This window comes from Ceratotherium simum, chromosome 21 (assembly GCF_057802395.1).
Source record: "Ceratotherium simum simum isolate JZ-2026a chromosome 21, ASM5780239v1, whole genome shotgun sequence".
Lineage (NCBI taxonomy): Eukaryota > Metazoa > Chordata > Mammalia > Perissodactyla > Rhinocerotidae > Ceratotherium > Ceratotherium simum.
In genome coordinates, this window is record NC_141920.1 from 37383728 (window position 1) to 37411596 (window position 27869).

Here is a 27869-nt window from a genome sequence, read left to right on the forward strand (position 1 = left end):
TCGTGAAAAATTATGTTTGTGTTTAAAATTCAATATTCCTGGTCCAGGGAGGCCAAATTAGTCCTCTGAGTATTTGAGATAATTTTTCATGCATCCTGCATAAGCAAAATTATCTTTTCCAGATTACTTTGTCTTTGATATCAAGATCAGCTTCATATGGTTTTGATTTTATGAAGATCAGCTTTAATTTAATTGCTTTAGGGAATTTTATTATGTAGAAAGCCTGATAGGAAAGAGATTGAAAATGAGAAGACCCATTTTTTGCGTTTCAGTTACAAACGTAGAATATATGATAGCGACTCTTTGTGTTTCTCAAGTGAAGAAAGTATTTCTGATTTTCCAAGACCTTTGGATCCTGTGCTCATAATATTTATGTTTTTTATCTTAGTCGCTGGAAAGCACCCGTCGTATGCTGCAACTGGTTGAAGAGGTAAGGAGTGACCATATTTCAAGATAAACTAATCCCATTTGCTTACATATTCTTTGCCTAGACCCTACCATCTTTCCCTAGGCCATGATCCCATTGGTTCCTGTGTAAATGTAGCCTGCCAGGAAACCACATCAGAGGGAGATGCTGTATTTAAGTTGCCAGGTAGCCATCAAAACATTCCCTCTCCCTCCCAGCCTAGGCTACCTTTATAGTCTGGGAAGCAGAGAAAGATAATATTTCCAAGTAAATGCTCCCAAGAAATCACAAAAGATTGAATCACTTTAAGCAAATCAGACTGATTTTTAATACACAAAGGAATTATCTACATAAAAACTTCATTTGTAATGATTTTGATGCCTCTAAGTCACGTCTAATCTTGACATTTTGTTCTGACTTTAGCGACATAAATGTCTTTTTAAAATATGTATCCATATAGGTATAACATTTTCAGAAATTGGTATAGGGTCAGGCACTAAAATTCAAGAAATAATAGGAAAATGCTTTAATAAAGGGAAATATCAAGTCTAATAATGTAAATGTAGAATCTCTTTTATATTCCTGACTCTGGATTGAACATCCATTTGCGAGGCATGGTTAATAAATCCTAAACTATTTTTAAATGGGTAAAATAGAGCAGATAGCAATAATGGAATCAAAAGGGCATTTGCAATAAGCCTCACTCATTCCAATTTGGGAGAGCAGCAGTCAACCAGGAAGAATAAATAGATTAATTGAACTTGTCGCCATTGGGAGAGATGAAGTGGAAAAAGAATGGAATGGGCTATATTTATCTTAACCGAATAAAACAAGCCTAATAGTTTTTATTCAGTGAGATGCAGTTTTAGCTATGCTTTTGAAACTGCTTATCAATGTATAAATTCGTGTGTGGTTATCATTCTTAGAGATCTTGGGCGTTCTCTAGCAGAATGATTAAATGAGCCTACCCGCCTCATGCTATTGTAAATTGCTCATGCAGTGACGTGCAAGGAAAAAAAAGATAAATTTTGTAAGGCTAGAAGGAAAGGCAGCTGCTCCTCACACTATAGGAACCAACATCTTCCCTTATTTCTGCAGCTTCGGCTTCTCAGCTAGGAATGAAATATGGCTAAATGTGAACTGCCACAGGAGGAGTGGGGAGAAGGTGGCAGCCATGACCTCCCCAGGACGCCGGGGAAGGGTGGGGAGGGGCACTTAACAAGATCTGTTATCATGAAAAATGACAATTTGAGCCTGCAATGTAGCACTAATTGGCCCCCACAGGAAGGTAGCCAGTGAGGGGCCCTCGGCAGCAGAGGAAAGCTGCCTTCACCCTCTAAATGGAGAGAGATGTTTCCATTGCTCTATCCTGGGAACGCTGCTCATGCAGATATACTTGAGGACCAAGAAGGAGGCAGATGTTCTAAATCTAAGAGTGCTGGCGAAGCCTTCAGAGTAGGCTTATTGTCCCTCAACTTGTCATGAGAACAAAGGAAAGAAACAGATCTTAGCAACATTCCTGTGTGAGCTCTGACGTTGACCTGAAGGGAGCCCAGAAGTCGGCTGACGTAATTATCTTGATACGTCTTTATGACCTTCAATCATAGCCTCCAAACTCATTTTTCATTTTCATTTATGTGTATGCACGTGTCAAGCAAATTTCTAAAATATCAGAACTGTGACCAATTTGCCTACTCATGCAATTTTGGAACACTGCCTGGAATATGGAAACCGGTGGAGCAAATGTGTCAAAATGCACCACTTGGAACCGGCCCCCCACCCATTGGAGTCTTTGGGCCACGGGCACTTCTTTTTTGTGTCTTCTTAAATTGCAGGCAGTGTCAGCCAGTCTTGAAAATGGAGTGTCTCCTTTAATTTATTCTGGGGAAAAAAATCTCAAAAGCTCTATTGCTTGAAGTGGGATTCTTGAATCATCCATTTTTGTTTCTCAATCAAGCATGAAGTTGCATCTTAGAACAAGGAGCGAAACAGATGGAAGCTATCTCCTACCTCTAATAAATGAGAGGAGACTTTCCATCCTTAGGAAATGATGAGCAAGGCATTATTAGAGTAGATTGATTTGCTCTTCCTTCCTCCTGGGTTATTTTATATTTATGGTCAAACATCTCTTATGTCTAGGGCATTGGCTATTCAGAGGATATTCTGCTTTTCCATCAAAAAGGAAATTCTCTTTAAAGAGAATTAGCATTAAATATTCATCAAGGGCAGAAATCATTTGGAAAATCTGAGCATTGAAATACCAGGGTCTTGCCCACGATCCCAAAGTACATCAGTGCTATATAATTTGAATTGAGCTGAATTCTTATTGAAATTCGGTCTCAAAGACAGGAAAGGTTACTAAACTTGTGAAGTCTCCCTAAGGCAAACAATCCCACTTTCAGTGGAATATATGACTTTGTGCCATCCCTCATAGGCTTTAGGGTGTAACAGAGCGGCAGCATAGAGGCTTGCTTTTTAACAGAAGCCATCCTCAGCATTTCAAGGACGATGTAAAGTTACACAGTGGTCAGTGGAGAAAGTTAAGAAAAGCTGAATGCCATACACGGGTAAAAAGGTTAGAAATCATATAGCATTTGCTTCCTAGCCTGGAGTTGGGAGCTGGCTCTTATGCTGGATGCATTACAAGAAATATTTATGGGATGCCTAACTCTGGGGGTGGGAAGGAAGATATAAATTGATATCTTGCATGAAAACAGATATGAAAAATCTCTCCAAATTCAAGGCCATACCTGCCTTAGGAGCAGAGGAGGGAACAATTCAGGTAGGAGAGTCCAGCCAAAAAAGTTAACTTGGCCAATACTAAATGCAGGAAACAAAGTCTACACATTCATGCCTTGGGCTATGCAACCTCAAGCCACACTGCTTCAGGGCAGGCTGAGTTACAAGCACCACACAGAGCTCTCATGGAGTGGTGGTTATGGAGGGCTCCCCAACATTTCGTGAATATTTTAGCATCTTGTGTTTTCATTCCAACTTGTCTTTCAAGACACTTTGGCCACGAGAAGCAAATGAGCATTCTAAAGCTATGTCTGTGTTGTCCCAGACTTGCTGGTAAAAATGGAAAATTTGAGTTAGTTTGTTTTCAGATAGCACATGTGGGGTCTTTTGGACCTCTGGCAGTTAAGAGAGTGCCTGGATTGTCCTAGTGTAGCTCAGATGTATTGGACTTCGGGGAAAGCATCTCAGAATGACAAAAGAAAGACGTAAAAGTGTTCTATAAATGTGGTTCATCTGCAAGAAAGGAAAAATGAAAATAGAGAAATAAAAGGAAAGAAATGAAAAAAAAATCCCTCACATCTCCAACTCTCTTGTTTTTAGGTAGACAATTTTCCCAGCAATCTCAAAGAGAAACCAAGAATTGAGCTAAGATAAAAATAGAACCACCTCCTCTCACTCCTATATTAAAACCTAATATTCGTTAAAGAATAAGACAAAGTAATACTCTGCCTCCCCCAAGATATTGTACCCATCCGTGCCCTTCTCCCTTGTGCTTCTAGTTCTCCCAAAGAGTAATCCAATTATTTTGATAAAAGCTGTCAGCAAAACAGTGGAGCAAAATGTAAGTTCTAACATTTATTGAGAACCTACTATGTGCCAGGTACTGTGCTCTGAGCCATCAGCATCGAGCATATATTATCTAATTTAATCCTTGTAGCCACCTTTCGCTACTACTTTGATCTCCATTTCACCAAGAAGGAAATTGAAGTTCACCATGGTTAGGTAACTTGCTTGAGACACAGCTACAAATGGCAGAGATGAAGTGAAAATCCAAGTCTAGCTGATTCCAGAGTGTGAATTCTTAAGCACAGCACTTAACTTCCCTTCCACCAACAACTCCTACAATACTTAATTTTTCTTTGAGAATGCCACAAAAAGCAAAAGGATCTAAGAAGACAAATACAGCAGCTCACTGTATACTGATTTGAGATTCCACACAAATTAAATTCTTTATCTTAATGTACTTCTTTTTCAACCAGTCTCCCGTAGAGTTGAACTTGTAGAAGCCTTTGCATTCTGTAGCTCATTTTGTCCTTGTAAATACTCTGCGAGTAGGGGAGCTGTTCCTGTCCCCATCTGACAGCTGGGGAAGCTGAAAAACAGAACAGGTGACTCTAGAGCAACAGAACTGCAAAGATAAGTCTAGAATTCAGAATTACTGACTCCCGGATCCCTGCTCTGCCCACCTGACCGAATTGTCTCTCACTCACTCTGTGAAGCATGGTTGAGAAGCCATGCCGTACCCTTAGTGCCTGGAGCAGAGTGGAGGCTCAATGAACATTTAGTGAATGAGTGAATGAATAAAATAATGAATGAATGGATGAATGTTGAGCAAGTGAGTGAATGAACCAACATACCAACCACCCAATCTTATTTGGCATCTCTACCCTTACCTTAAATATGGGGAAACCTCCTGAATGATCAGGTGACTCTTCCACGATCTCATTGGCTGAGCTAAGAGCACAACCCAGCATTCCTGACTCCCCAGTGAATGCGCACTGCTTCTGTTCTCCCAAATTAAGGCAAAGTCTTGCTCCTTCAGTTAGTGCTGTGAATCGTTCCAGGGCTGAAACATTCAGCACCAAATTGGACAAATGAGACATTATATTTGCAAGGCTCCATAAAAAATAAATGGGTATAACAGAAATTATAAACAGATGAGAGAGCTGGACTGGCAAACTGAAATCGCTAACCTCTTTCCCACTCACTGTCCCCAACAGAGTGGAACAGGGGTCTCACGTGTGGGCTTGAGTTGGGTCCGCAGAAGGGAACATACTCTGAGATGCCGTCGTCCTTAGCAGAACTTGCACTGTCACATCCACGAGCCTGAGTAAACCACCTGCTGTTTATAATTTCTTCTCATAAGCAATGGCTAAAATTTGCAGAAAATGGCACAGAAATTCTTAAAATAGAGGCTGTTGTAGATGAGTGTCCATTTACAACACATTTAAGAAAAAGATTTTGAAATGTCTTCCTGGGTCTAGAATCTCACCACTCAGTATGTGTTGCTGCACCGGCAGCATCAGCAGCGTGGAAGATCTTCTTAGGAACGCAGCATCTCGGGCTCTACCCCAGTGCCACTGAATCAGGATCTACACTTCAACAAGATGTTTCCTACGTAGGGCATTCACATGCACGTTAAAGTTTGAGAAGTAGTGGTCTAGAAGCTTCTGATGGTAGTCAGTAATGCAGATATTTTTAATTTGCCTGGATATCCTACTATAAATGCATTTTCTGAAGGTATTTATTTTATAAACACTTATGTAATGCCAACGATAGGCCAGACACCATTCTAGCACGTGCCACGTATTATTAATTCACATAACAACTCAATGAGGTATTAACTAATATTATCGCTGTATTACAAATGAGAGAACTAAGGCATAGAGCAATTAAGACATTTGCCCAAGTTTGCACAGCTAGGAAAGGAAATCACCAGGATTCCAGGGCAGAGTCTGGCTCCAGAATCTGATGTCGATGACTCCTGAAGTCATCCTGAGCCATCACTCTCTACACTACATCCTGACTTTGCAACTAAAGCCTGTTAAAATGTGTTCAAAAGCAAGGTAGGCTTTGAATCTGGGAGACTTAACTGCACACATTGCCCGAAAGGGTGAGTTTATAAAAGCTCACAAATCATTTTCAGTGTTTTATTTTATTTTTTAGAAACACAAGTGGAATTGAATTGTTAGAATACTGTTTTTAAAAAAACCTCTGTTGACCTCCACTAACACCTCTCTCTTTCTTTCTTAGTTTAAAATAAGTCAGTGAAGAATAAATGGGCTATGAGAGATGTCTTATTTTAGAATTTGTTCTAGGGGCCACCATGAACTTTCCTCGGAAAACCAATTAATCCAAACTGTCAGCAATGCCATTTTATCCTTATTAACAGTCACCCTGTAAAATGGAAAGTCTTTACTTACTAGTTAGAATTCCTAGAAATGATGATTCTAGGTATGAACCATGCAAATATCTCTGCTCCTTCTCCCCTATCTACAAATTCTCACTCCACCACCACCCCCAAAATAGTTCAGGTGGTGTTTGGTTTATTTCCATCCTAAGGAGTGCGATGAGCACATTTTACAGACTTCTGCACAAGGGAACTGCAGTAAAGACTGTGGTGAATGATTTTCTCACACTATATTATTGTGTAGAATTTTAGATTTAGATTTAGATTAGAATAAAGAGCCCTTATTTCTCATCTGTCAATCCCTTTTCTAAATCTCGCAGGACTTTTCTCCATGGAGAGAAAATGGGAGGGTGGGTTTCCTCTTGAGTTGTATTTCTCCACCTTTGTGAAGCAATCATCTCTTTTGATAAATATAAGAATCTCACCCCCTAAGAGTCTAACATATGTACCCAGTGGGGCATCCCTCCCTGATTCACTGATGGAAACTTTCTCATATATCTTATTGGAGAAGATTTAGTCTAGAAGATTTTGAAAGATTTGCTTTCTGTGGTTGGTGTCAAGAAAATTATAGGCATTTTTATTTTCCAACTTACTATTCAGTGTGTGTATTGCAATCCCATGCCAAGCCCATCCCCTGCCCTACCCCATGGAGACTGAACTGCATCCCGCTTTTCTACTGTGAGAATCACTGATGGAGCGAGTCCACAGGTGACCCCTCCTCTGAGCCCCTCCCCAGTCCGTAATCCTCTTGCCATATTTCCTCCCTCTTTTTCCTTTGGTCCATCTTCATTTTCCATTTCTAGGGCTAATTGTCCCCTTACTGATTTCTCTTTCTCTCTTTTCTCTCTAACTCTTTTTCAACTTTGCTACCATTATTGGAATGTAGAGTAAAGATGCTGGTATCAGGACTTTGGTTATGTTGGATGAACAAGGAGGTAAGTTGAGATTTCTTCAGTAAGAATAATTCCTCATCTGAATAAAGTGCATTTTTTTATTACTTGCGCACACACAGGTGGTCATTTTGACATGTGTTACACACGTACATGAATATAAGGGTTCTAGAATTTTCATCATCTTGCTTTTTTTCCTTTCTCTGTTGAAAAGATTGGTAAATGTATGGAAATGTTGAGGCCTTCATGATTGAATGAATGCTACTACTCTCTCTATTATAGATGTTGGGGTAACAGAATTTTGAAGGCAAAAGTCGTTTGGTTGGTTGGTTTTTTAAATGATAGTATTTTGGACAGTGTGAGAATTCTCTTATTCCCCTTATCCTCAGTTTTTCCCATTAATTTGTTTTTTTCTAATAATTCCTAGATAGAATGAGAGAATAGTATATCATGTTATCCATTTCTTTGGACCATCCTAATTTAGTATCTGGAGTTTGGATTTCCAAGTCATTATGAGGATTGCTTAAATAACTGGAAGCTATTTTTAACAGGATATAAGTAGAAGGGGATCATTGGAAAATGGAAAATTAAACCAACTGAAATATTTGACCTATTTTTTAAAATTATTATGGAAATACTAGAAGCCATGAAAATCAGAGGGCCAGCATTTTAATATAGCATCTCTAACATGGAATCTAGAAGGGTAATACCAAAATTTTCTTTGTCCCAATACCTCTAGTTGTATGGTGATTCTTTACTTAATTCTAGCCATAAGTTAGTTACCTGACTCCATGCTAAACTATTTTCATAATAAGCAGACTTTTGAGAATGTTTTTCTCTTTATTTATATTTTATGAAAACATTAGAAAATTCTTAGTAATCATAAGAGATTTTTTTAAGGTCAAAGATAAAAATGTGACACTTATCCAAAACATGGGACACCATAGACAAACTCCAAGCATAAACCTCAAACTGAGGTAAAAACTGCCATACAGAAAACAGACATAAGGCATTTTCCTAAAATACAGAGAGACTTTGCATATCATCGAAGAAAAGTGCAACAACCTACAAGAAAAATGGGCGTAGGATATAGATCATCAATTTACAACAGAGACATGAAAACATTCTTCAACTAACAACAATAGTGAGATACCACTCTTTGGCAGACTGGCACAAATTTTTTAAATTGATAATAACCAATGCTATGAATATTTTAGGAAAACACAAACTCTCATTCTGTGGGTGGGATCTGTAGATTGATGCAAATGTTTGAAGAGTAATTTGATAATATCTTCAAGTTTTGAAGTGCACCCATCTTTGATCAAGACATTCCACTCCTAGAATTTTACACTGTAGATATACATTGACAACTATATGAAGAAAAATGTTCATGCCTTACCTGTAATAGTGTAAAACTGGAAACGACCTATATGTCTGTCTGTGGGGAGACCAACCAAATGAATTATGGTGCAGCCATTAAAGAAATATTCTGCAACCATTACAACAAATGAGATACATCTTTATTTACTGACTTCTGAGAAGTCAGGATGGGGGCAGGAAGGGACTGGAGGAAGGTATATCATTAGATCCTCTGGGAAGCAAATGCTAAGAATCAATTAGAAGTGTATGAGATTTATTAGGGAAATGTCTGTGATAGGTCAAGGAAAGGGGGCAGAAGTAAGGAGGAAGAGCCTTCATACTGTGATGTGGGTCTGGCGCTTGTAAGAGGAGGCGGGGAGGAAGGAGGATTGGATAGGAAGGGTTTCAGACTGCAGTGCTGCTCTGAGAATGTCTCACCCAGGCTGACGGTGAGCCCAGGAACAAAGACTACCCAATAGAATAGCCCATGATGGGCAGGAATGCCTCAGTTCTAGAACTCCATTGGGCTCAGCCGTTGGCTGGAAGCATTCCGGGGAAAGCATGGCTTCCATGTAAATACTGTGCCAGATCCCATAGGTGCAGCAGCTGGAGGTGTCAGCTAACTACACTCCCAGCAGGTTCCCTCCTGAAGGGAGATCTGATGGGCACACCTTCATGGCTGTCATATAAGGACTTGTGTTTTTATAATATTTCTTTGTATTGAACTTTTTCAATGAATATACACCAATCAAAAAAAATCAATTTAAAAACAATTGAACATCAACCGTAATGCTTTCCCCCCAATTTTTAACACACAAATTTCAAAATTTATATGCAAATAATGGAGTCTAGTGGAGTTGTATTTTGAAGAAATTACAATGGCTGCAGCATTCTTCAGAAAATGAAATTGCTATCATTGTAAGACTTGCTGGCTTGATCTGTGTAACAATGTCCCAGGCTTTGAAACTCAGGATGCAGCAAATCATTGCTTTTTAAAAATTAAACAGCAGGTGCCCATATAGAAGAGTGGTACCTCATTTCCAGAGCTAAATTGATACATATACACTCAGATAATTAGCAGTTCTACCTTATTAACTCTTTTAGTTAATAATTTCCATGTGAAGGGGGCGGAAAAGGAGTGTTGCAATAAGAGAGAGGTTTGGGAAAGGTTCAAGATAATGCCTTTTTCCCCCTAACTATAAAGCATTGACATAAAGATATGGAAAATAATATATGCAAATCTGGAATCAAGAAGAGAGAAAGTGAATACCTTGCTTACTTGAGTTGCAAATTTCATTGTATTTTGATGAAGAAAATCTAGAGGTAAAATTTGCCAAAATCTCCGTACAAAAAAAAAATACATTATTCTTAAGCACAAATGATTCCCAGGAACATCTATGTATTAATCTCGGAGAAACGAAGCAGAATAGCAGATTTCCCTCACAAGATAATTAATGTTCTCAGCTAAAACATTTTAATTGTATTCACACCGCAGTAAATGCTGAATTCCTCGGTTTAACTTATTTCCTAGGATAGCCTAGGTTTTACCAGGTGCACGGTGAATAGATTGATACTGATGAGAACCAGACAATAGTAAAACCTCCAAAAGTGGGTGGCTTCTTCCTGGTCTTAAGTGGTCCGTGTACCATTTATACTATAATAGATTAGGACCTTTTAAACTGACTGATGAGCACAAGTCCACAACTATCTTCACTGCCATTGTAAATGCAATTTAATTCTGCATATGCTGTATTTAGTTGTTTAGATCAGTAACTGCTTTAACATTTCTCTTCAGTTATGCTCTACTAATTTTGTCTATGCCTGAACACCAAAAATGTTGACAGCTTCTATCCTGCAGCTGCACAGGAGTCTCAAGAAACAGCCGTCCTGCTAAAGAACCATTCCAGGTGTCCAGCTAAATGGTTGCATTTGGAAATTCCTTATGGGATTCTTGTTTTACATCCAGGTAGCAGGAGACACCAAGGAGCAGTGGGCATGACAGACAGCCCTGGAAATGTACTGAGTCCTGGGACTTTTCTTATCTCCAAGAGAAATCCCCATGAAACAACCTTAGCTCTAACGTGGGATGACTTACTCCTTCACTTCCGTGTCTCTTGTTTAATTTTTGGTCTTTGCTGGGTTATATGTTTGTTTTGATGCTGAAGACGTGGCTCTTGGGGGAATCCCGTAGGATCAACTCTAAACTAAACAGTGAAATCTGTAACCACTGCCTGGCAGAGTAAAGGCAAAGTAAAACCCTTATCCAGAGAGCCTGCCAACTTTCTTAAAAGGTTCATGGCACTACAAGGTAGCATTTGTGAAAACATCTCTCTTACTGAAGCCCACTCACCAATATCTGTTATGATATTGAATATTGAATGACTACAGCTGCACTGTCCAATATGGTGGCCACTAGCCACATGGCTATTTAAGTGAATTTCTATATGTTCATCAATGCTAAGGAAAGCGAGAATCATGTAGGCAGCATCTTGTATCTGGATATACTCACGAAGGCTTGCACTCTGGGTCAATAGCGTTGATGTCTGGCTATTCCTCTACCGTTTTTTACCAGATAGAGGATTCTAAGGACCCTATGTTGCCTTACTTAAGTAAGACTAATAGAAAAAATGTAGAAAAGGTGGATCTATCATGAATAACTAGTCATTCCAAACATGGCAAAAGAAGGTTCAAGCTCTTGCCCCAACATATAGTGTTATCTACTGGAATACCTCTCCCAACCCAAAATGTTATTCTCCTCCCAGTTTCCAAGAATAGACAGAAAGCAAGCGTAGGGAGGGAAGGAGCAGTCAACCCTGGAGGGTGCCTCGCGTCAGCCTCCGAGATGCTGCTGTCCACCCCAGAATGGAATGAGGATATTGGTTACTTTCAAGCATTTCCTGAGAAATGTCTTCACAGAAATCACTGAAATGCTGTGAAGTCCCAATATGCCGAACATATTCACAAACGTAACTCAGTACACTCTGAAAATGAATATTATTGGTAGAATATCTGTGACAAAATGGTTCCACAGTATTTTTTAAATTAAGGATTTGACTTATAATTGTATATAATGATACATTCAACCAATATCAGTAGCTATAAAATAGTTTTCTGAATCAACTTTTCTGAAAAGAGCTTTAGAATTCCTCTCGTAGCTACTGCCTTTGCCAAACAAGCTGGCAACCCATGGCAGAACCCAGCTCTCAGAAATATGGGTTTGGATCTGCCTGCTTGTTTTTATCTTTTAATTTGAATTCTCTGGTTCAGAAATACACTTGTGGACGGATTCACATTTTTATATTACCTCCTAATCCCTGGAGGCACAGTGGGTGGGGCTCCTGCAATGCTGTCAGTTGGCCAAAAATGTTAACTCCAGAGAAACTCCTCAGGAGGGGCAAATACCTGAATATGTCTCCCCATGCCATAATTGGTGTGTATTCAGCTGTCATTAATAGAGTCCAGCTTGCTTTCCCTCTGAGCTCAGACACTCCAATCCTGTCTCAACCCAGCACTCCAGGAAGCCATTAGCAATTATTCGACTGGGATTTGGCATCCCTATTTCTGTCTGTGCTTCACATTGTTCTTCTTTTGACGATGTTGAGCTCCTCTCCCCACCACCAATCCCCTCATTCAATAGTTAATTTGATCTACACACTCGTTTATTGCATTCTTTAAAGGAAACTGGAATGAAATCTTCAGAAAAGCATAAAATCTTCTGGAACATCAAGAATTGCCATCCATTCTTTTTTTTTAGCCCTTTTAAGGATTTTCTTAAAGACATTACTATACTTATATTTATTCAGCCAAAGTTCACCAGCACTACGCTGTTATTCTCCCTAGCTGTCCAGTGCTGGATAAACACTGAAATTTTGTTTTCGCCAGTCATTTGAAACACATCACAGAGACAGCAGATTGCTAATAAGCTGAATTCTGCTCTTCAGCCCCACAAAAGAGAACACAATAGATTCTTATTTTCCAAATGGACAGTCTCCCCAGTTTGTGTCACCAATGAACCTATCTTAGTTTTTTGCGATGATAATTTCCACTGTACAATTTAATGTGAAATTGTTTTTTAAGTGATTATTTATGCCTTTAGACTGGAAATGTATTTCTCAGTTTTATTCTAATCATGCCTTTATTGACAGAGGCATAGGCATGTGTGCATGAAAATATAGATGAAAAGAGGAATGGATGTGTAATTAGGTTTTGTAATTAGACAGCCAAGACATCTCATTGCTGCTTTCCTTTAATGGTCTTAAAAGGCTGTTTTTAAAATCCTTTCATTGAACTTGTAGTTTACTCAATTTGGTGACATAACTTTTGAAAAATTAATCAAGTTAGTGTATGTAACCCTGGCAACCTAGAAGTATGATTCATTTTTATGGCTATAGATCTATGCCTTAGATATACTGAGGTCAGCTTTGCTGGCAGCAATGACTCGATACTGCTCGCTGTTCCAATCCATTACCCCTCCTCCAGAGACACAGGCATTCATTTTCCCTGCTCTCTGCCTGAGGTTGGGATCCAGCATGCCCCTCATTGTAGAAACTGGGAAATCAGGGTGCAGAGAAGTGAAATGCCATCCAAAACTTTCATAGCAAGTAAGTCATAGGATGGAGGAATTGAAACGTTCCGGTACTTGTAACGTTGTTGTGCTGATGTTGCTTTTTTTTATGGCTTCTATGAATTAAGTATTCAAACCAACAACTGCCCATGAGCTTTGGCTAGACAGCCACTGCCTGAGGCAAAAGATCTGGCACCCATTGCTAATTATTGCTGTATTGTTATTTTCCCCAAAAAAGAAGATGGATTCTATTTTCTACTCTTACCTGGTCGAGGATGCTTAAAAACCAAAAGATACAGATATTTTAAAGTTGAAGCAGATACTTTCTCTAGTATCATTGAATCTGAATGCCTAAAACATAAACTAACACCCTGTTTTTCTTTCTCTTGGGTTTCACTGGTGTCTGAGTAAGTGAATATGCTGTGCTGTTTTCCTGGACACTCAGAATCAAACAGGCCTACCTACCTCATCCCATCATGTCTGAATTATAAACTATTTTGAGCATCATTTCTGTTCATTTCCTTCCACCCATGCCTGTGTAGGGCAGCGGCAGCAGTCTACAGCAATGCATCCTCTTGGACAATGCATTGTAATATCTCTCTTTCTCTTTCAAATTCCATTTCACGTAGTCATTTCTCCTGTTCTGTTGGAAACCCAAAAAAAATTCATTCCACACTGTCATCCCTTTGTCCTAACCAGAACAACTCGATCGTGTCGAAGAAGGCATGAACCATATCAACCAAGACATGAAGGAGGCCGAGAAAAATTTAAAAGATTTAGGGAAATGCTGTGGCCTTTTCATATGTCCTTGTAACAAGTAGGTACTGGGTACCAGCTCTAATCTGTGGCGTCCAGTTTTCTTTCTTTTTTTTTTTTTCTTTTTTAATGTCAAAGTGAATGTCTGAAGTTTTGTCTTTTTTTCTTTGTCCTTTTCCATCTGCTTCATTCTGTGGGGATAAAATACTTGTGTTTAATCAGAACAACTGGAACGCATTGAGGAAGGGATGGACCAAATCAATAAGGACATGAAAGAAGCAGAAAAGAATTTGACGGACCTAGGAAAATTCTGCGGGCTTTGTGTGTGTCCCTGTAACAAGTAGGTGCTGCCTGCCTGCCTGAAGCTTTGGTTTCCCAAGGCCCGACTCCAAGCCTTGACAAGCTCATTCCTGCCGGGCACAAAGGCAGGATGAGCATGTGGCATGCAGAACAGATCAATACCGTCTCCAATGCATTCATCTCATAGCATAGATGATACTAGTGGGAGTTACTGTTGATGCATTAAAAATCAGGCATACTACAGTGAAAGCTTCACTGTCAGCAACTTTTATTGATGAACGTTTCAACATTTTCCAGAAAGTGTACCTCGAGACAGAGACTAGCCTCAAGAGAGAGGCACCTAACCCCCAAAGCCAAAATTGCAGATTTAGAAAAGACTGAGGGTAATAAGTTTGGAAGATGCGAAACACAAATAACAAGGTTTGATTTTTCAGAAGCAAAAGAGACAGGTAATTTGGCCTAAGCAAGCATTCCATAAGTTAGAGAAGATGACAGAGATTTGCCCTTTCAACTGCCTGCCAGTTGCCAAATCTGGTCGGTGATTAGATTAACAGAGGCCGAACTGCACCCAATACAGAGGTGACGAGTCCTTCAGCAAGGCTCAAGCCTTACCCAAATTGGACCCATCCCCCTCTAATTCTTCCTCTTGGAAGATCTACCCGTACACTGGCCGAAATGTTGAAATGTGTAGATTTTGCATGCACGATATCACAAAACATTCAAATGTTCTCAAGGTTCTGCAACGCTTTTCTGGAATGTAGCAGAAATGTGACATGTGGTTATAAAGGTTTGCAACAGAAGGAACCTGAAAATGAGGGTTCTGGAAGACAGTGTCATTGGACTAGCAGTGAAGAAAAAAAATGCATGAGAGGATTGTCCAACATGCATTTGGATAATTAAACCCGTTACCCGATCTCCCTCACCCCTCCCACTACCCTTTGAACAGAAGCCTTTTTCCTAAAAGCTCTCCTGATCCTAGCTTTTAGAATAGAGATTGATGTCATTTCTAGCTGATTATATGACCATTCACATCCTTTAAACTTTGAGGCTGATTTAAAATATCCCACTTCCTGTTTAGGAGGGGGAGGGGCTCAATTTAAAAATAAAGAAAAAATTTTTTTAAAAGAATGATCTACAGTAAAGCCTGATTAACTGGAATCTAGCTAACTGGAACCCTCAACTGCATTTATACTTTTCTCCCTTCCACTTTTAGCAAAAAGAGACAAATGAACTAAGGAAAAAAATTACATCGAGGATTTAAAATGGTTTTTCTTTGAAGGCAATCAAGGTAGTTTGTGTTCCGTCACTCAGCCTCCATCCTATAACTTCCACATCTAGGAGGACCAAACAGTAAGAGTCGATCTGCAGAGGAAAGGCCATCAGACACATCAAGAGAAACCATGACCAAGGAAAGATTCAATCATGATCACCACTCTAAGACTTGAAGGCAGGAAAGTGGCTCAAGAGTCTAACAGATAGTCGACAATGACCCCAAACCAGAATTTTCCTCCATGGCCCACTGTTAGGAAAGTCATATAATTCACCAAAATGACTCATTGTTAAGCATTCCAGTTAGTCAAGATTTAACTGTATATCCGCTTCAGCGGCCACTTGCCCCCAGGTGAGATTTCCACCTTTTTTGTGATGAATTCCAACAGATACACTTTCCCCATTCATCGACTGTATGTGGAGAAAGCGCAGAGACAGGCCCCCCGGGACGGATTCTAATGTTCAGATGAAATGATGGCCCCTACGAATTCCACATACTGGTTGGCACTAATTCCTTGTTGCATAAGAGACCCTAACTGAGCTTCAAAGCTTGACCGAAGTGTTCCCTATTGTGTGTAAATAATGCTTTAACAACCATGTGTCACAATGCAGTGGCTGGTGGTGCCCTGGACTCTCTGAGGGCTTCGCCCTGTCTCGGCATGTTTCGAAGGACTATGGTAGATGTCCGGCAGTTATGTGAGTCTATGTGCAGCATTGTGGGTGCAGTGATTCGCCTTCTTTCAGAAACGCAAACTTCCCCACCCCTTGACTTTGCCAAAGATGGTATACCAGACATTTTACATAGCAGAAAACATCACAAGGTCCATATAACTTCTTTCAATGTGAGGAGGGAGGGGCTGGGGAGTTGGAAAAAAAGCCAGACTCTAAGCTCTATCAAATTAGTTTTGGGATCCTGTCTCACGGAGTGGGCCCACGACTCTTTAGCGCAGCAAATTCTGACTGCTCTAAGGGCTGTGGCATTGGACACCAAATTGTGGGAGTTGCTGAGATTCCGTCTATACAATTTTCTAATTTGTCTCCAGGGTTGTTTGGTCCCCAATCTGCAAGCATTAGTATTAGAGCCAATTTTAACGATGGCTGTGGTCCTCTAGTGAAAGAAAAGAAAGGAGGGGGTGGTTAAATTCTGGTGTCTTATAAGAGAAAATGTGAAAATGGGACCAAAGGAAGTTCTCTTGGTTTTTGGACTAAAAAGTGTATGGTTTCTACTATGCAAAGAACCTAAAAACATCTTTGATTGCCTTAAATTACAACACACCCACCAAAGTATGCTGCACATGTTTCTATTGGGCACAACAGGTATGCCTGGATTTTAAGTCTCTCTCCAAGGCAGCTCAGTGAAATATGGCCCATGGAGACAACACCAGTTCCAGACCACTCTCCCCTGCCACATCCTAGGATAGTTTGAAGTAGGAATTTGTAATCACACCCACCCTGCCCCTCAGCCCGACAAAGAAGCTCTTGAACCTGCGTTTCAAATCCTCATGAAGGCTATTACTGTCCTGCTAGTGCCTTTTTCGAGAATGGTCAACTTCTGGAGTAGTTTGGCTTAAATGAGAATGCTTCACTTTCTACTCATGCCTGTAGCTGGTGCATGAAGAAGACGTAGAGGGATTTCCCTTTTTGGTGCTAGATGGCTTGTTCTCTCTTCTATTTTCCTGCATTCATTTCACTACGCCTCTTTTACTTTTTGTCTCTGTGGACAAAGGTTTGTACATCAACTTTGGATGTATGGTGACTGTTTGGAAGTACCGATATATTATCTAATTCAAGTCACTCTAGAGGCAACTCAAAGACCATCACCCTTGGCCAACCACCAATCCTTTATGTCCTTCATGCAGAGTTGGAATGGTTAGTTCCACACATGGGTTGGGGAAAAAAAATTAAACAAGGAATCTTTGCATGATGGTGTGTAAAAATGTGGTGGAGTATGTTTTTCTTGATAACGGTGTGTTGCTGTGGTGTGATGTACACGCTGTACTTGGCAGTCTTGTTTTGTGTCTGTCTGCCAGTATGTTTTTCTGTGTGTTTTGTGTCTCAAAATATAACCGTGTCACTGAAATAGAACTGAATGTCCTCCAGCTGCCTTGATCCTTGTCTTAAATCCAACTAAACCACAAAAATAAACCAAAACAAGAACAACCTGTGAGCAAAGGTTGCGGTCTTGACAATCCCAATTGACTCAATTGGAAATGAAATGCTGAGTAGCTGAGGTATGGTGGTGGCCAACTGTTTGGGTCCGGATTATGATATATCGGTATTCTCTAATGCCCCAAATTAAAATTCATTCGCTTGGTTCGGTTCTTCGCTTGAAGAGGTAATGATTGTCGTGAGCTTAATGCTCCACCCCCTTGCCTTTGTCACTCACCCTCTTTTTTGCATAGGCTTAAATCAAGTGATGCTTACAAAAAAGCCTGGGGCAATAATCAGGACGGAGTGGTGGCCAGCCAGCCTGCTCGTGTGGTGGACGAACGGGAGCAGATGGCCATCAGTGGTGGCTTCATCCGCAGGTGAGCCTTGTGCAGCCAGCACTGTAGCAGTTGTCTATTTTTGAGTAACAAACCACCCCAAACTGAGTGGTTCTTAAAACAGCAACCATTTTACTGGTTACTTATGAATCTGTATGTTGGCTGGGCAGTTCTTCTGAGAGCCTCTCCTGGGCTCACTCATTACAGGCAACTGGGTTCAGGATGATCCAAGATGGCCTCACTCACTTGTCTGGTGGTTGGCTGGGCCTGTTGGCAGGGTGCCTCTGTTCTCCTCCATGAGGCCTGTTCAACAGGACAGCTCAGGTTTCTTACATGGCGGTGAAAGCATTCTGAGGGGCAGGCTCCAATGCACAAGCACTTATTAAGCCTTTGCTTGTGTCATGGTTGCCAAAGTTTTATTAGACAAAGCAAGTCACATGACCACATCCAGCATCAATGCATGAGTAAACAGGAATCTCATTCCATGATTTTAATTGAACAAGAACTTATTAATGAAGTTGTTTACGTAGGTGTGGGCAGGGTTAATAACAAGAAATGGTGAAGCGCTTATGGCCTAGCAATGGCAGGAAGAGCCCTGAAGGGACGAGAGAAAGCTGTTACAGAACCCGACAGTCGTGATGGCTGTGGGCAGGGGCTATGGGTAAAGAAGTGCAGCTGCTGTCAAAACTAGCAGGGAATGAAAAAGGGAAATAAATGCCCCAACCCCTCACTCCCCTTGCCCTCCAATCTCATGGGCCCTTGGCCAAAGCCTACTGGAAGCCAGAGAGTAAGAAAACCTGGGTATTGTAGAGAGGCCAGCATCTCAGGGCAGAGAGCGTAGAAAGTCAGAGAATGGATCTGGGGGTACAAATAGAGAAAAATGAGCACACCTGGCTTCTTATTAATCATTTCCTTTGAGATCTGGAAGCAAAAACCAACTTAAATATCTATTAAAAAATCTCAAATTACACAGATCTACCAATTCAGAACTCAGCTTTCAGGAGACCAGAAAACAGAATAATAATACTAACAAATATTTCTGTTGTTAAAAAGAAAAAAAAAAGATCCCTTTTTATAGGCAACTACACCAGGACTCAGCAGTGCCTAGGGTAGCCGTTTGTACAGCCATCTATACCCAGGCCATTGTAGCTGATGTTGCCAACCAATAAACCAGATTCAAGTGGATGGGTCGCTGTCACTTAGGTATAAGGTCTAGATACCTACCTAGAGCCTCGCAGATGACAATTCTATTCCTGTTTCTATCTGCTCCCAGGGAAACTAAACTAGGGGGTCTCAATCCTGGCTGCACATTACAATGACCTGAGGAGATTTTTTTTTTAAATACCAGTGCCTGGGCCTAATCCACACCAAGTGAATCTCTAGAAGGCATCTGTGGTTTTTTGAAGTTCCTTAGGTGATTCTAATATGCAATCAGGGCTGAGAACCATGGAACCAGAAGTATGTCTTAGCTGTTGATGATCATTTAAATAAGCTTCTTCTCTAGATAAGAAAGCTAGGAAGTTCCTCTTTGATTTTCTCCTGCCTGGGCTGCTTTAAAAACCTTAGTGCGCCAGTCTGCATTGGGAGTTACCCTGGGGGAAGGATTTTAACCTCTCTGAACATTTTTAGCCCATCATCATCTATAATGGGAAACTGTTAATTAGCCAGAACATTCTGGTATAAGTTCTTACCATTTGCAACAAAGAGTTAGTGCCTTCTTAATTTTCAAGCTGAACTATGAAAAAAATGGCAAGATGGTAAGGCACTTAGAGAGCCAACTCCTTCCTCCCCACTCACACTGGAACAATCATCTTTTTTCACAGTTTTCTCCCCTGAAATCGCCCACTCACAGTGCCACCAAAAACCCCATAGCACTGAAATCGGAGCAAATGAAAATCATCTTGAACAAGTAGCTCCCTTTGGAGTTCTTGGGAGCAAGCAGGATTAAGGGACAGACTGTAATTATCATTATTCTTCCCATTGATGTTGGTCCCAAATGGGAAAGGAGATGCGCAGAGAAATGCTCTAACCCAGCACAATAAGCTTTTTCTTTCGTTCTGAATTTCACTCTTGGAGATTTTGGTCGACATTTCAGAAAGGAAAATACAGTTTCTAACTAGTTCCATCTTCATTCTGTGACCTGGAATCCTCCCAATGAAAATGATTTTATCCTTAAAAAATGAAGATTGGAATAAACATGTGAAGAGAGGAAATGAGGTGTGGTGGAAGGGAGAGAAGTAGACACATTAATTTATTTAATATGCCTTCTTGAAAAATAGAAATTCAAGGGTTCAAAAATGCATTTTTAAAAATTATTTTCTAATGTACAAAAGCTAAAAATGTGTTCCTGTATTGATGGAGATTACAGATGATAGGATTGATACCTAGTGGTCTACGAATTTTCCCTAAGCTTTGGGTCCTTGGTATTTGAGTTCTTTCTCAACCACTGTCCACTAAAAATTTCTCTTTGACTCCCAGGGTAACAAATGATGCCCGAGAAAATGAAATGGATGAAAACCTGGAGCAGGTGAGTGGCATCATTGGAAACCTCCGTCACATGGCCCTGGATATGGGCAACGAGATCGATACACAGAATCGCCAGATCGACAGGATCATGGAGAAGGTGAGCGTGTGGCAGTCAGCAAGTTTCCATTGCTTATCACTTCTTCTGAAATAACTACTGAGCAAGTGTGAAGGGCATAATAAGACCCTCAAACCGTGGCACTGGATTCAGGCACACTGGTGGATGGAAATTTTCCAAAACAAAAATTCAGCAACGGATAAGTAGATAAAAGGATAAAATTTAATCTAGTAGATATTCCTCAGAAGCACATCTATTTCAGGCATTGTACTAGGCACCACGGGACATCTAAAGATGAGAAAGACACCGTCCCCACAGCCAAGGAACTCACAGCCTACAGGAGGCAGTGAGCCTCCAGATGAATTTACTACCACACAAAATATAATTTGCCAAGAGAGTCACGCATAAAACGCTAAGTAGGTTAGAAGAAGAAAGATTTCAAGGGTCAGGGGGTGGGAAAATCTCAAAAGAAACGTTGAATTTAAATTGAGTCTTGAAGGATGGTTAGGAGCTTGTCAAGTGGAGATGATGTAGGAATAGAATCAGGAAATGGGGGAAAGAATAGTTATTTTAGTTCAGCCAGAAGATGAATATGAGCTTTGATTTTATAAATGCCAAAGCTTTAATGATAGTTCAGAAAGGCCCAAATTCCATTTCCAGTCCAGCAGTGCACATGTCCAGATCTCAAAGTAGGGAACAACATCTGATGAAGCTGAGTTCACACAGGGACACCAGATGTGGCTCTAAGACTGAGCCCGGTAGTGTCAATGAGAGGCATAAGGAAGAGTGGAGAGAGTAGAATGGGAAAGGGTGGGTCTGGGGGCCCGAGATTAGAAGGGAACAGAAAGAAACACTGGAAAGCTTTTATGAAAAGATTTGGGGCACCAAAACCTGATATTCCACACTGACATAATTTCTGACATAATTTCTATGTCCTTGTATTCCACACCCTCCCCAATCAGTAGAGTCCTGAATATTGCTTGTAATCTCTTAAGATGTCCAAATGCCAAAAGAGAGAAATAGACATGTTATAGGTTTAATGGTAATTGCGCATCTATGATCTATTCTAGTTGGCTGATCTTATGTTGTGTGAGTTTATTCTTTGGGAGATATTTAAGTTTTGAGCCTGAAACCCTGAATTTCTTTTTAACAATTCATCCTACTTTGGTAAGCAGAGAAGGATGCTTTTGAGGCTCATAGGCTCATAAGGCTAAGTACTCAGTTTCTTGATACCCAGTCAGTCTCCACTGACTTGAAAAAGGAATGAGTAGACAGAAAGGGAACACTATGCTCCATATTAAAAATATCTGATCGCATAATATTTTGCCTGATCAATATTGAGCTACACAGGTGTCAGTGTTGGTTGGCAAAAGCTTGTGCTTTGCTTACTTTTGCAAGTTGTAACATACTTCTCATTGTTAAGCAGCCTTTGATATGCGAAAGCTTTTAAAGCTGTGCAAATCAATATATTTTAGAACAATAATGAGATTTCAAAAAGCACCAGAGCCAACATAAACTGACCTAACCCATTATGGCCCAGAAAAATGAACTAAGAAGTAATTGCTCAGCTACCTTCCAACAGGAAAATGATTTGAGAAAAATGAGTATCCATTTTCTATCAATGGACTCAATTTACTCACAGATGTAGATAGATAATGTATCAAAGCCAATTAGAGGGCCGGCCCCGTGGCTTAGCGGTTAAGTGCACACGCTCCGCTGCTGGCGGCCCAGGTTCGGATCCCGGGCGTGCACTGACGTACCGCTTCTCCGGCCATGCTGAGGCTGCGTCCCACATACAGCAACTAGAAGGATGTGCAACTATGACATACAACTATCTACTGGGGCTTGGGGGGGGGGGAACCAATTAGAGTTCCAGAAGGAGACGTTTTACTAAGAGGGGGGTCAAACCTTTATTGATTGAGTTGGACTTTCAGCAAGAAAAAGCCTTCTTGGAAAGGCAAGTGGCATCTTAATTCTGCCACTTTGCATTTCTAGTTCTCTTCTTTAGGGAAAACCTTTCATTCTGGGCCTAATTTACTACCAGGGCAAAGACATATGCAACTATAAGATTTAATCAAAAGTCAGGAAAGTAGATGAGAAATAGCCATTATTGTTTGTATCATTCCTTGAATGCTGAATTGTTTAAGAGGTGTGGGAGGGGTCTAGTTGCCTTTGAATAACTAGCCTTTTTTCCCCCAAAATCACAATCTGAACATTATTTAGATAGAGCCTATTTCAACCCAGCATTGCCCAAATGATACATGGTATATGAGCTGCACAATTATTTATAGACTTCCGCCTTCTCATGTAAGTTCTCACTTCTGATACTAGGAAACGGTGTGCAAAAGTCTCCTGCACGTCTAAGATTAAATTAAAATCACATGGTAGGAGTAAAGAGAATCTTCTGATGTTTCTCCCATATTCTCTCACGACCCCAACAACCTTCACCTAACCCCATCGATCATGATTCTTTCTCATCACTTGGATTAAGAGTAAAGTTTTGGGAGCCCAAAACAATGCAATTTTCAATACAACCCCATGGACTGGCAAGAAATTACTTTGTCTATTTAAAAACTTTGCTTTCTGCTTTAGGGTATTTATGTGTATATATATATACACAATCTTCTAAGGTTAAGAAGGTACAATTCTTTCACAAAACTACTAAAATGGGGCAAGTTTATATCAGGTGCTTTATGGGAACTGTTGCTAAAGAAACAGCTTAATGGTGTTCAAACTTCGATTTAAAGTCGTTAGTGGCTGATGGCACGCACGTGTTGAAATACGGTGAGACTGAAGCTTTAGCGTTCCTTGAATTCTTCTATCAACGAGGAAACATGGCGTTTGAAAACTAAAAACTTGGGTTCCAACAGAGTTTTCCTGCTCACCAGCTTCATGACCTAGTTACCGCATCTGAAAGATAATGAGACAGTTCAGACCTGGGATCAGAACGGTCTGCCATGTGAGGTAGTGAGTACCCACTTATGGAATTCTGAGCTGCGGCCTAAAATCTGCCTTCCGTGGTCTGAAGTTGAGTTGATTTCCAGAGTGTTCAGAAAGGTGGTCTAAACAGTGCCTTCTAACTCTCTTACTGGCTTTCCAGTGGTCATCCTGGCTTTCTCACAAGGGCAAGTCATGTAGCATATCTTGAGCGTGCCAGAAAGTTTAGGATTCTCTAAATAGAAATATGAAAACTGGGATGAGGTATAGTCCATAAATAGTAAGTCCTAAAGCATATAAATAGAATGAACACAGAGGCATTCTCCAAATATCAAGAAGACATCTAAAAGGAGATTATCTCAGGATTTTTTTCTAAAAGGCACTATTTCTGTTATATAATAAAGATGTGGGGCCTTTTTTTATCAGATGTTGTGTGGGCTAGAAATTTGATATGCCTCAGAAAGTATTTAGGTGGAAATCACCCATTGAACATAGGTCTGTTCCAGCTCCTTTCAGATCCTTTGAGGGTATCCAAAGAGTAACCTCATGCTCTACTTCAAAATATCCTCTTGTACCACCATGTGAAGGCTCATCAATGCATTATTAACGCAAGAGATCCTAGAACATTTGCCTCCATAAATGCCATTCATTTTTAAATGGATGATTTTTCTCATTTGAGCTTTCCTCAGAGTTCAGTCTGGAAAAATAGCCAGCATAATTCAAGCTCAGGAACATTTCATATTGTTCCGAGACTGTAATTTTCCTCTGCACCAAAGTGTCATTACTTCTGATAGGATTTGTAGCTGAAGAGAGAAGATTTAAGAGCCAAGTAAAACTGGAGAGAATATCCATTTTCCAAATTAGGAACCTAAGGTCAAAAATATGAGTCTGCATATCAAAACAATCAAGGAAAATTAATGCTCTATCTTACTTGTTCTGAAAGTCAAATCTTGATTATCCGAACAGATGGTAGGGAACCATTGCCAGGTAATTCTGAATTATGAATAATCTAGAAATATTCCTATTTGAACTTGGCAAATTTCTATTTGAATGTGGATAACTCTAGTTATCCATAACTCATATTCTATCCTGAGAATTCAAAATTAAACTGAATAAAGAAGACCCGACTCAGTAGAGATTGGAAAGCACCAAGCACAGTAGTATATGTAAAATCAGTAATCATTGAATAAATACTGGTTGATAGAAAAATAGTTCAGTTTCCCTACACTGCCTCTCAGCTTCCTCCTCTTCTTCTCAGGCTGGAGAGGGACAGACAACATTACCAATCACGATAGGACAAAACAACAGCCTAAACAGAATCTTTGTCTTCGCCTCTACTTGCTCACTGGTATCTTTCTCAGTGGTGTTGAGAATAATTCATTTTCTGGGGTTAAAAAGTCTATCCCAGTAGCAGCCTTGGGTTTCATGCTGCATCTACAGCAAAAGGTAACTCAAGCAGTGGGAGATCAACCAATGCCAAGATTATAGCAAAGGTGCCCCTGTTAAAACAAGCCAGTTGTCAAACTCATAGGAGTGAGTCTTCAGAAATGGAGCTTAAAAATTATTAAACATTCCAAAAGCAAGCCAAGTTTTTGCTCAATAACAATAATTGCAAGATAAGATATATTGAGCACTTAAGTTTTGCAAAACATTATTCTAAGCACACTATGTATATAAACTCATTTCATCCTCACAGCAAACCTAAGTAGTAGAATGATTAACATAGTGATTATCTGTGTGAACTCTGACTCCAGGCTACCTGCCTTCTGACTCTGGTTTCTCCATTTATTAGCACTATGACTTTAGAAAAACTTCCTAAATCCTCTCTGCCTGGTTTCCTCACTTGGGAAAAGGAGCTAATAATAGCATACAACTCATAGTTGATGTCAATCTTGATGTTGTCGCGGTTGAATGGGTGGAACATAGTAGACTCTCCTGCTTGTTAACAGTATTCTTTATTGTCTCCAGCTTATATATGAAAAAGCTGAGGCCCCAAGATTAACACATTCGCCAAAGTGACACTGCTAATAAGCCACCCATGATTTGAACCCAACTGTACAAGTGGTGGTAATTTAACTTAATCCAACAGATATTAATATTTCTATATAAGTCATTGGGTGTCAATTCAGGACAGAAAAATAAATGATATAACTCTGTCCTCCAAAAGACACTCTTCAGTGGGGAAAACAATCCTGAGGACCAAGATCAAGCTTCTACGATCATGTCCAAGTACAACCATGAGCAATGGCTCTGGGAACATGAAAGAAAGGATGGTCAATTCTGATTGGGGAAGTTTTAATTAACTTCACCTGAGACAATGCCTTCGCCTAAGAGGGAGCATTTGAACTGGACCCAGAAAGATGAATGGAATGTCAATGGATAATCTGAGTTCTCTTTTCTTTCCCCTTTTTCTAGGCTGATTCCAACAAAACTAGAATTGATGAGGCCAACCAACGTGCAACAAAGATGCTGGGGAGTGGTTAAATGTGTCCCCCTGTGTTCTCTTCCAAATGCTGTCGGGCAAAATGGCACCTTCATGCTTTTCTCATGATATTACCTAGTAGGTCTGCACACATACACACACTGCCCCCATTGTGAATGTTGTCTTGTGTCATCCATCAGCTTCCCAACAATATTATGTGTTTTTTGTTCTTTCTTTGTCTCTTTCTTTGAAAGGTTGTATATAGTGGTCATTTGGTGGCTCTAAGTCCCTACATAAGATGTCTTGGGTTTCATTTTTCCTTTTCTCTCCTCAGTGGTGTTTGCTGAATGACAACAATTTAGGAATGCTCAATGTGCTGTTGATTCTTTCAATACACAGTATTGTTCTTGTAAAACTGTGACATTCCACAGAGCTACTGGCACGGTCCTTTCTTTGGGTGTCAGGCTCTGAAACTCTCCAAATTTGCTGTCTTTGGTTCCTCATGGCTGTCATCTGTCTTTATGATTTCATGATTCGACAATGTGGAATTACATAACAGGCATTGCACTAAAAGTGATGTGATTTATGCATTTATGCATGAGAACTAAATAGATTTTTAGATTCCTACTTAAACAAAATCTTTCCATGACAGTAGCACACTGATGAGAAAACACACACACACACATACCACAACAGCAACAACAACAATACAACAACAAAGCATGCTCAGTATTGAGACACTGTCAGGATTAAGTTATACCAGCAAAACTGCAGTAGTGTCACTTTCTTTCTGTCAATATATAGATTTATGAATCATAATCATCCTTTTTTAAAAAAGAGAATTTTACAAAAAGATGGAGTTGACACACTCACCGTTTAATCACTTCCAGCAAAATATACTTTCGGCTGCAACTATGTTGAATGGTTGTAATGTAGGGTTTGTTTGCTGCTTTTGAAGGCTATGTTTTGGAGAAAGCAATCTTGCTGTGAAACAGTGTGGAGATGTAAATTTTTTGAGGCTGACTCTTAATAATCACCATTTCCCCTGTGGTTTGTTATCAGTTCAATTCTCTGTTGCTTACTCTAGAGCTATGCACACCAAATTGCTAAGATGTTTAGTAGCTGATAAAGAAACCTTTAAAAAAAATAATATAAATGAATGAAATATAGATAAACTGAGATAAATATCATTACAGCATGTCATATTAAATTCCTCCTGTCTCCTCTGTCAGTTTGTGAAGTGATTGACATTTTGTAGCTAGTTCAAAATTATTAAAAATTATAGACGCCCCATGTCTGCTTTAATTTCTTCACGGACCCCCGTCTGAAATTGTACTCATACAAGAAGAGGAAGCCTGGCTACTCCATCTTAGCTCCTAAGAAGCTAGTTCTGTGTGCTGAGGCCATGGTCTGGAAAAACCAAAGGTGTCCCTTTTAGACATGATTCCAATGGAAGCTGAAACTTGGCTTGATTTTCAGAATCTGTTTCAGAAATACTTGTGTGGGGATTCAGTGTTGGCTGTGGGAGGAAATAGAGTTTTCCAGAAGACATAGAAAAAAAACCCATGGAAAAGAACCTGTGGTACTCAGACTTGGCCCTACATATATTTAAGTATATCAAGTGTGAATCAACTCTTATCTTCCTTCCTCCCCCCAATATCCCCCTACCAAAATTGAGCCCTCCACAGCTGTCTCCACTTTTTTGTGTGTGTGTGTGAGGAAGATCAGCCCTGCACTAACATCCATGCCAATCCTCCTCTTTTTGCTGAGGAAGACTGGCCCTGGGCTAACATCCCTGCCCATCTTCCTCTACTTTATATGGGACGCGGCCCCAGCATGGCTTGATGAGCGGTGCGTCGGTGCACGCCCGGGATCCGTGCCCGGGATCCAAACCCGGGCCACCAGCAGCAAAGCGTGCGCCCTTAACCGCTGCGCCACAAGGCCGGACCCTGTCTCCACTTTTTTTAACA

At 40.2% G+C, this 27869-nt stretch overlaps 1 protein-coding gene across 1 annotated transcript in view; it reads left to right on the forward strand.

The window, feature by feature from the left end:
* Positions 1-27415, forward strand: part of SNAP25 (synaptosome associated protein 25) — an 83039-nt gene extending 55624 nt beyond the window's left edge. Inside the window, exons 3-8 of the mRNA XM_004433755.3 lie at positions 389-430; positions 7222-7270; positions 13848-13965; positions 17876-18001; positions 20438-20582; positions 25893-27415. Of these exons, the coding sequence (XP_004433812.1) occupies positions 389-430; positions 7222-7270; positions 13848-13965; positions 17876-18001; positions 20438-20582; positions 25893-25961 (549 nt within the window). The 3' untranslated portion in view covers positions 25962-27415. The remainder of the gene's footprint in view (positions 1-388; positions 431-7221; positions 7271-13847; positions 13966-17875; positions 18002-20437; positions 20583-25892) is intronic.
* The last annotated feature ends 454 nt before the right edge of the window (positions 27416-27869 follow it).